General features: G+C 45.8%; 1 protein-coding gene across 1 annotated transcript in view; it reads right to left on the reverse strand.

The window, feature by feature from the left end:
* Positions 1–1,890: 1,890 nt before the first annotated feature.
* LOC104622169 (tyrosine-protein kinase ABL1-like) overlaps positions 1,891–14,199 on the reverse strand; it is a gene marked incomplete at both ends in the record, with an annotated part of 58,302 nt that continues 45,993 nt past the window's right edge. The window contains 2 exons of the mRNA XM_010288864.1: positions 1,891–2,186; positions 2,926–3,099. Of these exons, the coding sequence (XP_010287166.1) occupies positions 1,891–2,186; positions 2,926–3,099 (470 nt within the window). The remainder of the gene's footprint in view (positions 2,187–2,925; positions 3,100–14,199) is intronic.

A 14,199-nucleotide genomic window follows, 5' to 3' on the forward strand; every position in this document is an offset into this window, starting at 1 on the left:
GGCACCCCCTTACCCAGCAGGAGCGCGGGCAGCGCGTCTGCCACAAAGCTGTCGCAATTCACTGCCCATCTCATTAACACAAATTGAAACTGATGCGGTTTAGCACACCAGGCTGCGAATGGCAGTGCCTGATGCATGGACGTGGCAAACCGCCCCTTGTGCCAGGATGCTAGCCCTTGGCACAGCAACGGGGTAGCACCGTGGCTACCTCTTTGCTCACCCCCACACGAACAGCCAAAGCTCAGGAGCCACAGCTCTTGGTCACTGCTGCTTCTCGATTTTGCATTTCCAACCACCATCAGCTGCAGACCTACTTTGTTGAATTGTGCTGACCTGCACCTTTTCTCAAAAACACCAGTTCAAGCAACTTTGTGGAAAAATGAACAGGTAACCTGGCTAATACAGACCTGAACAGATTACTGTAGCTCTGCAGAACTGCTTTTTGGATAAAAACAGCTCTGCTGGGATGAAAGCCTTCATAAGCCAAACCCTTTTAGAGATAAAATGGAGAATGTGTGCTATCACATCATGGACACATGCTTATTTACACCAACTGAAGGAGGCCTGGGTTCAAAATGTTCACATGTGAAGATTGCTCATCTGCCAGCATCAGTGTGAATTGAAGAAATATCAACTAGAGGGCCAGGAGGAGGAATAATGTTCCACATTGCCATGCAGTCCTCCAGGTATGCTGCATATCAGCATTTCCCAGTGGTGATTTTGACCACAGAGTCTATCTACACAAAAGGAAACAGGAAGAATCAAAGCACCATAACTTGGAACTACATTGCCTTAAATAACATGGCCAGAATCGTCTCAATTACAATTTGTTTGCAAAAGCAGAAAAAAAGCATTTCATTACTGAATAAATTCTATTTATCTTATTAAAGGTTTTAGTGATGAGTCTGATGATAGATGGGAAACATTATGTACTGGTTCCTTATGTTTTCATACTAAAGATTTTGCTGTCAACATTGCTGTGAGAAGAATAAAGCTCTCGCAGGACGAAGAAAACTGGCCATGGTGGGTCACTACTATACTTGATTTTTTAAATTTTTTTTTCTTTTGAAGTACTTTAACAGCACAGAATCTGTCATCTACTAGATGCTGGCAAGAAGAGCCTCAGCAGCCATGCTCCAGACCCACATTTCAACTTCTGCACAGGATCTAAAGAGACACTGCTTACAACAGATTTGTTAAAAACCAAGATTTTCTGAAATTCAGTGCCGGTAGAAATGTTTCCATGAAATTCAAACAAAAGTCCATGGAAAACTACACTTTTATGCTAACATTTCTCTGCAGCATCCACAAAGCACAGCACTGCAACACTGCTATAGCACACAGCAATATGGAGCAGGGGTGGGGAATAAACTAGAGACGGGCCATATAAAAGTGAAAGTGCCTACCCGTCTCCAATGATCACGCTGAAATACTGTAGAGAAATCAAAACAGTAGTTAAAAGTACTGCAGAATAGCTCAAAAAGCATTCTGTCTCTAATATTTACAGGATTATTAGCAACAAGGCGCTGACTTTTCTGATTTAGCAGTCAAAGAGATTACCTTTTGAACTTATGGGACAAGAATTCATCCTCAGACTCTCTTATTAATGATATCCATTACATTCAGCTCTGATGTTAACTCTAGTACCTCTTACCTTAAAGTGCTCCGCTACTATCTGTACGATACCTCTCCAGAAGTTTACTAAAGGAGTAAAACTGTTTTTTCACAGCTGTGTCGGAATCTCGCAGTTTATTGTAACTATGGATGATTAACATGGTGATCAGGGTTCAGAACTGCTTAGTTCAATTGTTACTACTTGACCTTATACAATCAGTGGACAAAGTAAACGGATAAGGTTTTCCTTCATGTTTTGGACAGCCTGCAGCCTACCTTTCCATCAGATGCAGTGTTTATTCTGTAGTGGTACACCCTTCCTTCGTAACGCAGTGAAATAGATCGCTGTCCTGGACTGCTCTCGCTCTCTCGCACAAGAAAGCTGCCGTTGATACCGCTACTCAGAAGGTACTCAGCAGCGTTACGTGACACTGGTCCGTGATACCAGGAATGCTTCTCCAAACTATTCACAGGGGTGATGTAGTTGCTGGGCACCCAGCCTTGTCCATTCTTCGTTTGGGCTTCACACCATTCCCCATTATGATTGTAGCCCAGGACACGGAGCTTTTCACCTTAGCGCAAGAAGAAAATACATTTAGACATGGCAAACCTGGGAGGACAAAGATAGGTTCTTTCTGGCTAACAGATCATTAAATACCCATAAGAACAGGTATCTGACTGTGCAGGGAGCATGCATGTTTCTTTAAGCTTGAGTGGACATATCAAAGCCAAATAAGGTCACATGTATGCTTCAAGAGTTTGTCAGGCTCTCGCCGAGTTCTGCACCAGCTCTGATACTGTTTGAGCTCAGCAAATTTTATTTGAACTGAATTGGCTTGATGGAGCTAGGAGAGAACAGGAGTGGATAAACAATAAAAAAAAAAAATTCAATTAGTAAGGTAAACTAATGTGACTTAGAGTACACATAAGGAACAGAAGGACTGAGTAAGAAAACGCTGTGTCTGTACAGTCATTTTTCATACAGGGACTGTGTTTTGGAGAACTATGAAAATGATAGAGGCCAGCCTCTAAAATCAGCTTAGTTTAACTTCTCAAGTTCAAATTCTTGCTCCTAATGGAGACCTTAGTTTTGGCAAACAGTTTCTTGCACAATGCAAAAGCTTCAGACAGTTTTAACCTTTTAAAAGATTATGACTTCGCGAAATATTTATATTTGCTTAAGAAGAATTCCCACAGTAAAAAAAAAATAAAATTCCATAGGGTTTACTGTATAATTCAGTTATTCCACAGCGGCTTTTCTTTCTACGCATTCTCACACACTCCCAGTACTGCTCTGCCCAGCTACCTTACCTTTAGTTATGCTGAGAGTGTTGTCCCCACTCGCCACAAAATCATACAGTGCAACAAAGAGATGGGGGTCATTTTCACTAGGACAGGACAGAAGGTTTTCCTTGGAGTTCCAGCGAGCTGCTTCACTCAGACCCTGGGGCTCAAAGTCCGACACTACCGGCCTCTGAAGGGCTTCTGGAGAAAGAAGCAGAGAGGAAAAAACAGGTTCATTTTTGCTGATAAAAGCCATCTGGTTAACCCACGCACTCTCATTTTCTAATTTACATCGTTTCTTTATGTGTGTGCTCCTCATGTGTCAGAGGACAGTCCTTTAATGTGTATCTCCTGATACACAGGCAGGACAGCCTTGTTCCAGAGCTGACCCCAGCCTGCCCCAAGCCCCCAGCTCCTGCCTCCCGCGGCACACAGGAGAGGGAAAGCCCCTTTCCCTCCCTCCAGCAAATGCTGCTCACGTAGGCTGTTTGCTGCTTGCAAATCCTTTGGCTCATGCCTAACTGCTGGAATGGTCAGCTTTGAAAACAAACCCAAGACCTTTAAAAGGTAAATCCCATAATTATCCTATAAATTAAATCGCCAGAACATGCAGCACAGAGCGCAGGCAGGGCAAGATTTAGAAGACACAGTACTTAAGAATGAGATACGTACTTCTGCTGTTCACAGTATTTTTAATCATTTCTCTTATTTCCTGTGCCTTTTTTGTTGCCCTCTCTCCTGCTTGCCGCTCTCGAAACCGGAGCACAGCAGCGAGCAAACTTCGCACAATGAGCTTTCCACATTTTTAGGAGAGACACCTCCAGAAAAAGAGATTCCTAAAAACTGAGCTTCACAGAAAAACCAACCACCAAAGCTTTTTGTACACTGCAGCGTATTAGGCATGTAATATTGGGTAAACATCAGGCAAGTCCATATCCATCAGGGAGTTTTGTTCCAGGCGCCCCAGGAAGCCCTCCCCTCCAGACCATGGTTCAAGAGTTAGGCAGTGAGATCCAGGTAGCTGTACCCCCTCACTGCAACGCGCCACCCCCGGCGGTGCTGGCAGCCCCGGGGGTTACTGTGCTGGCACGAACCCAGGACAAAAAACTGTGAAAAATCTTGGGTTTTGCGTAGTTATTTTCCATCTGGATACGTTCGTTGAGCAAGGTCACAGCACCGCACACAAACCATTGCGTCAGCGCAGCTAAGGGGACAGGAAACACGGCACTATTGCACCCAGCCCCTTGAGCCACGAAATTGCTCTTCATTAGTTGCTCTTCGTTAGTCACCATCAGTCCCCGCCTGCTCCCCCCATTCACTGCTGAATCCCTTTTCTGCACAGGCAAAGGAAGCAGGGCTTTGGAGGGAGAAATCCCAGGCCAAGTGTCTTCTACATCATCAGGTCACCTGGGAGCACAGTTCTCTCTTTCACTCTTGTAATACTAACTAGCAAGGGGCTGCCACGTAGATGCAATCACACTAAAATATGCTTTTAACACTATTGCTGGAAATCTGGTATAAACTGCACCAATAAACCAGTGAAGAATTGATATGATTGACAGCAGAAAACCTTTGGAAGTCAAGCGTGGATTGGGACAGGCCCAAAATACATTTCCCAATAGGGAAATTCTTTAAAACAAAACAAAACAAAACAACCAACCAAACACACAAAAAACCCCAACCCTACAAAACAATAAGAAAGTTCATTATTTGCTAAGCTTTGGTGTTGAAAGTGCCACGATTCACCCACAGACAATCTGGCATCCCTGCTGTGTTGGTCAGATCACCATTTGTAAATGCTCTCTGGGTCGGTATTTCTGAACGCGTATTGCTCCATCCCTGGACATTCCAGGTCAGGTTGGACAGGGCTCTGAGCAACCTGCTCTAGTTGAAGATGCAGGCTCACTGCAGGGGCATTGGGCTAGATGATCCAAAAATGGTCCCTTCCAACCCAAATCATTCTACGATTCTATGAACACAAGTACTACTGTATTCTTTGGAAAAGGTAAGATCATATGTGTGGGCAGAGAGCAAAACAACAAGTATACACACTGTTGGACCAGTTTTCCTAGCCAAACCGTATCTGTAGGGTGATATATTTTTATAGTGAATCAGAGAAGTCAAATAATTCTGCTTTCTAAATGATTCCACTGGCCATACCACAGTCAGAAAATGTGGTGGTGTGTTGGGTGGTTTTTTAAAGCACCTTGACATCCTTCCTTCTCCCTCCTGTCCCCTGCAGGAGAATACATTTGAATAGCCTGGGTTTGCTTCAAGAGGGACAATGAGAAAAGAAACAGAAAATCTACTTTCAGAAAATTAAGCTATAATCATTTTACCATGAAAACGCTTTGATCCTGTCAAGCCCATTAAGCTCCCTTATCAAACACAAGGCGCTGCAGTGACTGGAGATACTCCAAGGAGTTACACCATCAGTAAACACCTGGAACAGACAGACAGCAGAGAGCTGCAAGTAGCAGATACACAACTTCTGCGAGGAGCGACGCCGTGATGTTCCCCCCGCCCCCAAATACGGTACAAACCGGTACATGCTGCACGGTGGGACAGACCATAATCTCTGTTAGGAAGGAAAATGCCTCCCCCACGGGGGACTGATTCAACAGGAAGGCAGGAAATCCAAGGCAGGCTCCCCTCCAACTCCAGCGCGATCGCAGCCCAGCGAAGGACGGCTCATGCATGGCCACGGATGGGGATGCGGGAGGAAAGCCAAGCACTCTGCAAGAATCCCTCCCTCGTGCCCAGGCCACAGCGATGCTGGGACGGACTCATTGCACATGGATGCCAAGGTATGCGCTTCGATTCAGACCATGAAACAACACCATGTCAAACGCCGAAAACACCTGCAAGCTGCAGTGCGAAAATCAAGGCAGGCTGGTTTTGCTCGATGACATTCCTACAAATACTGACTCAGGGATAACTGTCTGCAAACCCAAGGACCGGCAAGAGCAAGGACCGTTAAATAAGCATATGAGAATTTGCTAAGCTGGAAAACCACACAAGTGCCCCAGGGAACGCGTAGGATGCTGCGCACAGACAGGCTCATATCCTCCATATCCTCTAAGATGACTCCCCCCTGCGCAGCCGCTGGCACCCCGACAGAGGTGCCCGCTGTGCAGGATAGTGTGACAGGGAGATGCAAGACCCAACTCTTGGGTTGGGTTAGGGTTGACATTTCCAGAAGGGAGGAACCCCAAGTTAAGAACAGGGATGGGGAAGATGGTGACTGAACGAAGCTTGAAGGGCAGCAAGAAAGGGAGGATGAGGCCCTGAGTCAACACAGAGAAGAGCGTAAAGGAAAGAGCAGAGTTGTGGTGACCCGAGTGTAGCAGAAGCTTGATAGACCATGACAAAACACACTTTTAAAGGTCTGGGCCCCAAGAGGAGGCTGTCAGCAGACTCAGGACACAGAACCATGAAGCGAGAGAAGCAGACAAGACATGTCCATCTGGGAGCCACACACAGCCGGCTGTCAGCAGCTATTCTCTAGTAAATTTGCCCAGACATTACAGTCCTTCAGAGCAGGAATTAGACACTGCTGTTCATAGGTACTGAGGGTCTTTTTCAAAACACTACAGCTTCTTCACCTCCTACCGTTGGTTTTAACTACAATTTTACAGCACTGCTGAGCTCTTCAATGGGCCAGATTCCTCCTAATAAATCAGCCTGGCTGCTGTACCTACAGGAGGGTATCCTGGCACGGCGATGGGGCAGGAAGCGTAATTCAATCTGTTATCTCTGTGCTGTGATTCTTTCCATGCATCCACTTTGTCTTCTGCTGCGTTTCAGCAAGACTGTAATTTATTACTTGGACCACACCATGCTCCGGATGACACCTGGATTCCTGGGAGGAGTCCTGAGGTAATGCTGTAATTCAGTTCTCCTCTAACACCAACCAAATGACGCCTCTTAATTAAAGCGGAGCAGACTTCGAACTAAGAACTAACAGCACCTTTTATTTTGAGGCAGTGGCCATAAGAATGGCTTCAATTCTCCCCTAAATTAAGTTTTTACCAGGAGATATTTATGTTTGCATTCTAAAAGGTTTCATAAGTGTAACTATCTCTGGCTAATTGTTGTTTATATGAAGTCATGAATCATTGTTAGGGACCATGTAAGAAGTTCTCCGATAACGAACAATTCTGGTCTAGACCAACGCAAAGCAAATTTCCTTAGTAATTTAAGGGAAGTGTTGGAAAACAGGCAGAAGCACAGAATTACACTCGGCTCCTCCACAGCTGACTGCAGGGCTGTCCCGAGGGAAGGAAGAGACCTCCTGTCTCCCTACAAAACAAACATCCTGTGGTCTTACAAACTGTGCTGTGCATTTTTTCCACGAGGTTTCTAGAGCGAAGGAGCGCGGAATATATCTAGAAATCTCTTTGGATATACAGCACATGCTATCTAAAGCTTCTCTCCCTGTATTCCCCTTACTTTCTTTTTGCCCTGGAAGAAACGATGATAAATGGCAGAATACCTATGCAGATTTAATACACCCAAATGTTCTCAACTCCGAGCACGTATGATGGAGCAGCTGCCTCTCTGTCCCAGTATTTCCGTAGTGGCCCTCATGGATTCCCTATGCCTGATGGAATATGGATTTTAAAAAATTAAATAAATAAAAATCTGTAAACCAGATCTTTCCAAAAAGAAGGAAGGTTTCATGTTTTATTTCAGAGGCATCCCTTTAGGTGAGAACATGCTCAGCCTCTCCTGTCACCCACTCCACAGCACACGCCACATAACCTTCTGCAGCAAAGGCTGTTGCTGTCACTTCTGCTCTTGTCTGATATTTGAAAATTGCACGTTCTTACAGCCGGCATGAGGACAAATGATCACTTTTTAAATATTGTGTGCTTCTATACTGAGGTGAAGAAGTGCAAAAATAGAACCAGCCTCTCTCAACCAGACCCACTCCCCTTGTGCTGGGCCAGCCTCCCCTCCTGTGCTACCCTATTTCCACCCCCAGCAAGGTGCCTTTGCCCCGCAGGCAGGCTGCACCCCTTCTCGCACGGCCACCAGCAGCCTCCGGCACTCTAAATACTGACAACCAGGTCTGCTGAATGCAAACACGAGAGAACAAGGCCACCCAAGGCTCCTACTGCATTGCCCAGGCACAAACACGCCTTCACAGTCAAGCGCAGGTTTTACCTTGTCTAACACCAAGCGCCCCAGATGATGTGACTTCTCCCACTCCTCCAAGAGATGATTCTGTCATTTTAGGGCTTTTGTTGTTGCTGTTTTTCGTTTGGTTGGTTTGTCTGCTTTGTCTGGTTGAGGTTGTTGGGGTTTTTTTGAAAGTTCACTCTTACATTAGCCTGCAGGTTCCACTTGAGTTCATTCATGAAGTTTATTCCATTTATAACCCCTTAGTGACATGGCCAGTGTCATTCTTCTCCAGCCAGCTAATCACAGTTGTAGATACATGGAGTGGAATATTGGGTATGGTGGAAACTGGGATTTTATTCCCAAATTTGCTGCTAAGATGTTGCCTGGCCTTAGATTATAGCCCTTGGGAGAGGAAAAAGTAACTAGATCCAAGTGAACTTCAATGACACTTTGTAAAGGTAAAGTTTGCAGAAATACACATTTTTGTTTTGGTTTCCTTACTATGGGAGCAGAGGTGATGAAGTTTGCCCCGGGAAGGGAAAGAACCAAGCAAGAATCATCAAGATTTACTGTTATATTTCCCTGTTTTACTAAACAGGCCCAGATTGCTCAGGGAAGGACTACTATGTCTGTGGATGATCAGTTTTAGGTCTGAAGACAGCTATAGCTTTTCCTATGAAGTGGTAATCCTTTCCTAACCACAACCCATGGGAAACGGTAACAAGCACCAACAGCCAGACTTTTTAATACAGATAGGACAGGCGAGAACCACTGCAACAAGCACATAACTAGCAAGCCATTACAAAGCCAGAAACATATTTAAAAGCAAGAACTCTACTGAGTGATGGTAGATGAGAGGCCAAGAGGTGAGGAGCACAAATAGCCAAGGAAGAGAGGAAACAAACAGAAGGCTCTGCCCTGGGAAGCGGCAACGCCATCTTAACGCACTCGCTCTTCCTAACAGATGGACCGAAGACCTGCCTGCTGATCCCAGCAACACCGGGCAGGACGAGGCACTGGCATTGCAGATTTGAGTCTGGCTCAATATGTGCCCAAATGCACAAAAAAGAAACTCTCCAGGAACTGGGCAATGGCTACGGGCTGCTGCTCCTCCCCAGCCTTGTCCACCCTAGCTGTAACAAGACACACTAAAAAAAAAAAAAAAGCGGGGGGAGAGACAATCTGACAGCTGGCAGAACAGAAATCATTTCAGTTAGAAAACAAAGGAGTTTATTAGTGTCCCCAAAACAGTTTTTAAACTTTACAGAGAACATTGACAGGTTTTAAACAAGGCTTCTGCCTTTCAGTGGTAGAGCAAGCCCAAAAAGGCAGCAAGACTATTTCAGCCCCTATTTGGGACATGGACACGTTCTGTTTTCCAGATCAGATTGGCAGCAGTATTCGCTGTGCCTCTTCCCTTCCACTCTTTACCCTTTCTTGGTGTGATGTGGGTGAGGAATTATTCAATTTGGCAAAAGCAGAAAGGAGAAAGCCGATGACAGAAGTTCAGATCTCTCACATTTTAAAATAGTATTTACTAGTGGAAATAAAAGTGAGGGCAAAAAATGGCCAGCTTATACATCAATATGAAATCTTTGTAATCGTTAGAACCAGTTTAAACTTATTTTTTATTAAGTTAAGAAGATCTCAACTTTTTCAGTGACCAGGCAAGCCCTCCTGTACGCAGCAAAGCGCACAGCAATGGGATGCAGCATCCGCCATCCCTCCATACCACCACAAAGACAACTCTACAAACAATCCCCATTCCTGCAAACTAGCAGAGCCTAGAAGTCTTGAGTAGAGGACCACCATGAAAAAAAAAATTATTTCCAATTACTTGGTCAAAAGACCTGTGATGTACACCTACACATGTGCCTGACTCTGTATCAGCCTTATATCAAACCCAACCTCAACACAATATTTTCAAGAAGTGTGTTTAAAAATACAACAGATTTGATTTTGTTACAGTCCCATGCTATTCATCAACCAAACACTGCCATGTTTTTGTTAACACATGAAAACCAAAAGAAGAAACTGAATTAAGTAAAATTGAATCTATCCTCCCGGCTGCAACTGGTTTTCCACACAACTAATGGACCTTTCGTCCTCTAAGCGTGCTTAAGGTTTCATAGTCTACTATATAGTAAGGAAACTTTCCGCTTCCCCCGCCCCCCAACAGCTTTCCATACAACTAAGATAACAAGAGCAGACTTAAATCCTCCAATGATATCACCATCATCTCCTTAATCCTTTCAGAAGCTTCAGCGAGGCTGTGGGATGCGCATGGGAACGGACTGGCTGTCACACGCTGCTCACAGGGATCCAGGAGCAATGGTCCCTGGTTCATGGCCCTTGACACACGCTTGCCCCCTTCTCACGATCCATCAGCCTGGCCTTTGCAGGACTGCAAGCCTAAGTGGCTGCTATCAAAATTAAGCTGTTATCTTCTTAAGGGTAATAATGCAAGTGTACTTTCACTTGTACCCTTGGAGTACAGGGATTTGGGGCAAGCCTCCACTACTCTTCAAGAAAGTCCTCAACAGGGTTTTCAATGTCACAATAATTTTAGTAAGAAAGCTGCCTAGGAATACCACGTGGGGACCTTCAGCTTTAGAAACGAGTAACACAAAAGCCTAGGATTTTGGATTTTTTTTTCCTCCTTTACCCCCCTCCCCGAGGAGTACAGATCCTCACTTCTCACCCTGCTTTCCAAGAGACCTACAGTCAATTACGCTGGGTCCTGGGCTGCCTATGTTCCAACCGACTGTCCCGGCATTAAGGTTGCGGTTGCCTCAGTTGTTCACCTTTAACATGCCGTTGGATGCTGGCTTCAGTTTTGCTCCATGCTGAGCTGAGAAATGAGACTGAGCTACTTTGATAGAAGATGATTTAAAAGTTGTTTCAATGCTCATTTCCCAACCCATCACAAAAAATAAATATGCAACCACAGTTTCAGGGAAGCAGAAGGTGGGAAATGCTACAATATTTATTGTGTCGATGATCACATTCTTAACTCAATACTGCCTATATGGTGCAAGTCAAACCATGCTCTAATCCTATTATGCAACTGCATCGCAAATTGGAGGGGGGGGTGTAACACACACAAAAGAGAAAACTTGCAAAAACAGTCAGGGTAACACCCTTGTAACATCATTCTTTAGCATTCATTTCTGCAGGGAAGAGAGGCCCCAGATGCTCTGCCTCTTCTCCCAGGGCTGTGTTGAAAGATCCAACAGCACAGAAAGGAGAGGCCCAGCACAGCTCGGAGCTCCTCCTCACCACACAGCCTGGCCGTGCCTGAGCAGGACCAGAGGAAGGGGACACAGATAGAGGTTTTATAGACTTAAAAGATCACAGGAGAATTCAGTCGCATAGGAAAGATCAAAACCACTTATACGCATCCGCCCACTAGTAAGTTTCTGAAACTTTAAATAAATAAAAAAAGTCCTCTGGAAACTGCCCTTTGATTTTAGACAACAGAAAATTCTTCAGAGCCACTAAAGGCATCTGATGAGTACAGAGTCTTGATCCAAAATTACTTCAAATGGGTTTGCCACGAGAAGCCATTTGTAGATTTTGAGATTCCTAACCTATGAATTTCCAAGGACCATTTCTCCACTGAATATTCAAGAGTTGAGCAATAGCGACTTGCGATAGGCCCTGGGAAATCAGCTGCTGCCTTTCGTGCCTCTGATTTGATGAGTTAGCACGGTCCTCCTGGCATGCGGATTATTTTTACTGAAGCAACATCCAGCAACACAAAAGAAGTTGAAGAAGCGCAGACCGCCCCAGCAGGATGGACACAGCCCCGCTACGCAGCAAAGGGACCTGCAACGCTGCTCCGCAGGCAGGGTGCAAAACCACACCGGGGTGAAGAACTTGCTCCAGGTCACACCAAACAAGACCTCAGCCCAAAGTCCCCCAGCCCAGCACAGTGCCTCTGTGGCTCAACCTTTGAATCTGAGCTAGTCAGGTCCATATGTTTAACATCTCAGTGTCTACTAATAACCACGGTTGTGACTCAAAAAACACCTTTTAAAAGCAAACACGCAAGAAAATTCAGTTAAATGAATGCCTGTGGAAAGCAAACTTACAAGGGGATAACCAGAACGAACCAAGAGATTATGTATTAACGCACACTGAAAATATTTTACTGATGGACTCATCTAAATTTTCTTCCTGAGCCTGGAGTTGGTTTTACCATCTTCCTCTCACGTCCAAAATAAGGGAGATCCTTCCCCGGGCAAAAAAAAAAAAAAAAAAAAAAAAAGTTGAGGCCTGAAAATACAGCTTTGTTTATGGGCTCGGCAATAAGATCACTTGACATTTTACAACCATAAATGGTAGAGCCGCGCTCCCTTTGTATACTGCAGCTAATGAAAGTCACCTGGGGTCTGGATGCCACGGACACCGCTCGGTTCCCTCGCCCCCACATGCAAAAGCCTAGCCTAAAGCTGGCCAGCACCAAATGTGCCCCCAAGCCTGGCCCCAACTTGCAAACAAGGGATAAAACTCGTGTCTGGGATGGAGGTGGGATTGGGCCGTACCCCCCGGGAGCGCAGCTCCGACGGCTGGCTCCGGCTGCCGCGCTCCTGGGGGCCACGGCCCAACCCCGGCCCCCTTGGGTACTCACCTTCCAGGTAGCAGCTGGAGGAGGAGGAAAGCCCTTTCTTCGATTTGCAACCCACCAATTTCAAGCAAATCTCCAACATTTTCATTTGTTAGAGTTTGGCTTCGGCTGTGTGTTTTCCCTTCCCCCCCCGCCTTCAGCTTCTTCTCGTGCTGTTGGATTATCCGGTAAAAGTCTAAAAAAAGTCTAAAAAAATCCAGTAAGAGTCTAAAAAAATCCAGGAAAAGTCTAAACCAAAATATCCAGGAAAAGTCTAAGAAATCCAGCGCTCTGAAAACCATTACAAGGGCGAGCCCCAGAGGCAGAAAATCCTGGGGCCCCGCATCTCCTCTCCCGGGGAGTTAACTCCAGCCATCTTCCCTCCTTCCCAACTCTTTTGGCGGGAGAGAGGAAGGGGGGAAAAAAAGGGGAGGGGAAAAAAAAAGATGAAAAAAGCAAAGCCAACCAAGTCGAGCAGAGTCACTTCTGCCCGCAGTTTGGGGCAGCTGCCCGCATGCCGCCGGGCGCTGGGTGCAGGCAGGGCTGCTGAATCCCAACAAAGGGCCCCCTTCAGCCGCTGCCTGCCTCCATGACATCAGGCAGGCGAGCAACGCCCTCGCTCCTTAACCCTCCTCCTGCCTGCCTGCCTGCCCGCTGCCTGCCTGCCTGCCCGCTGCCTGCCTGCTCCCCCAACGCCAGAGAGGCGGAAAATCAACAAGTTTCCCCTGCCTGGGAGAGCCCTCCGTGGTTTGGGAAGGGGAGAAAGGCAGGATTAAGGAATAAAGCTGCTGCTTGCGGTGCTTTGTGCACGGCTCTGTAACGAAGTAGGCAACAGTTGAAGTCCTAACAGCGTGTAATTTCACAGCGTATTAAGGGAACTGTTTAAATACTGCGTCCCGTAACAGGGAGAAGCAAACTGAGAGCTATGCCCACCACAAAAACTGCAGGGGAGCTGGAGGTCTTTCTCCAAAAATGCCGTCTTAGCATCTCTGTGATAATTACAGGCAAACGGATTCAAATCGCAGCTGATGCAATTACACTCGCAGGAGACTACTCCTCTTGCACAAGGGGCCAAAAGTTCCCACTCTCCCACTTCCGACTCTTCTTTTCCCCTACTAACCGTGCATTTCCCTTGCAGGTTTCTCAAGGCGACATGTTAATTACTGCTCGCCAGTTTTGATGCATAATTGATACTTGACTTTCTAGCATTATTGTGTGTCTCCTTTCTAAAACAGCCATCACTTTTGTTACATATACTTCTATTCTAAACATTTATACATTCTCTCTATGTATCTTTATAAAGGAGATCGATAGAAAATTGGGCGTGTATACAATTGCATTTTTTCCCACTCAAAAATCCCCTTTCACTTCCTGAACCTTTGGGTGCTTTTGCTGCCTGGAGCAAGAGGTGCTCCAGGGTGCGGAGCTCATCAGGGGTGCAAAAGAGAGAGTCTGGGGAAAACGGCCTGGGACGCTGACGCTACCACAAACACTGCTACACCATGCAGAGCACTTGGAGTGTCACACACGGGACCAACAAAGGAGCAAACCTTCATTTTTGTCCC

This window comes from Phaethon lepturus, unplaced genomic scaffold (genome assembly GCF_000687285.1).
Source record: "Phaethon lepturus isolate BGI_N335 unplaced genomic scaffold, ASM68728v1 scaffold52706, whole genome shotgun sequence".
NCBI lineage: Eukaryota > Metazoa > Chordata > Aves > Phaethontiformes > Phaethontidae > Phaethon > Phaethon lepturus.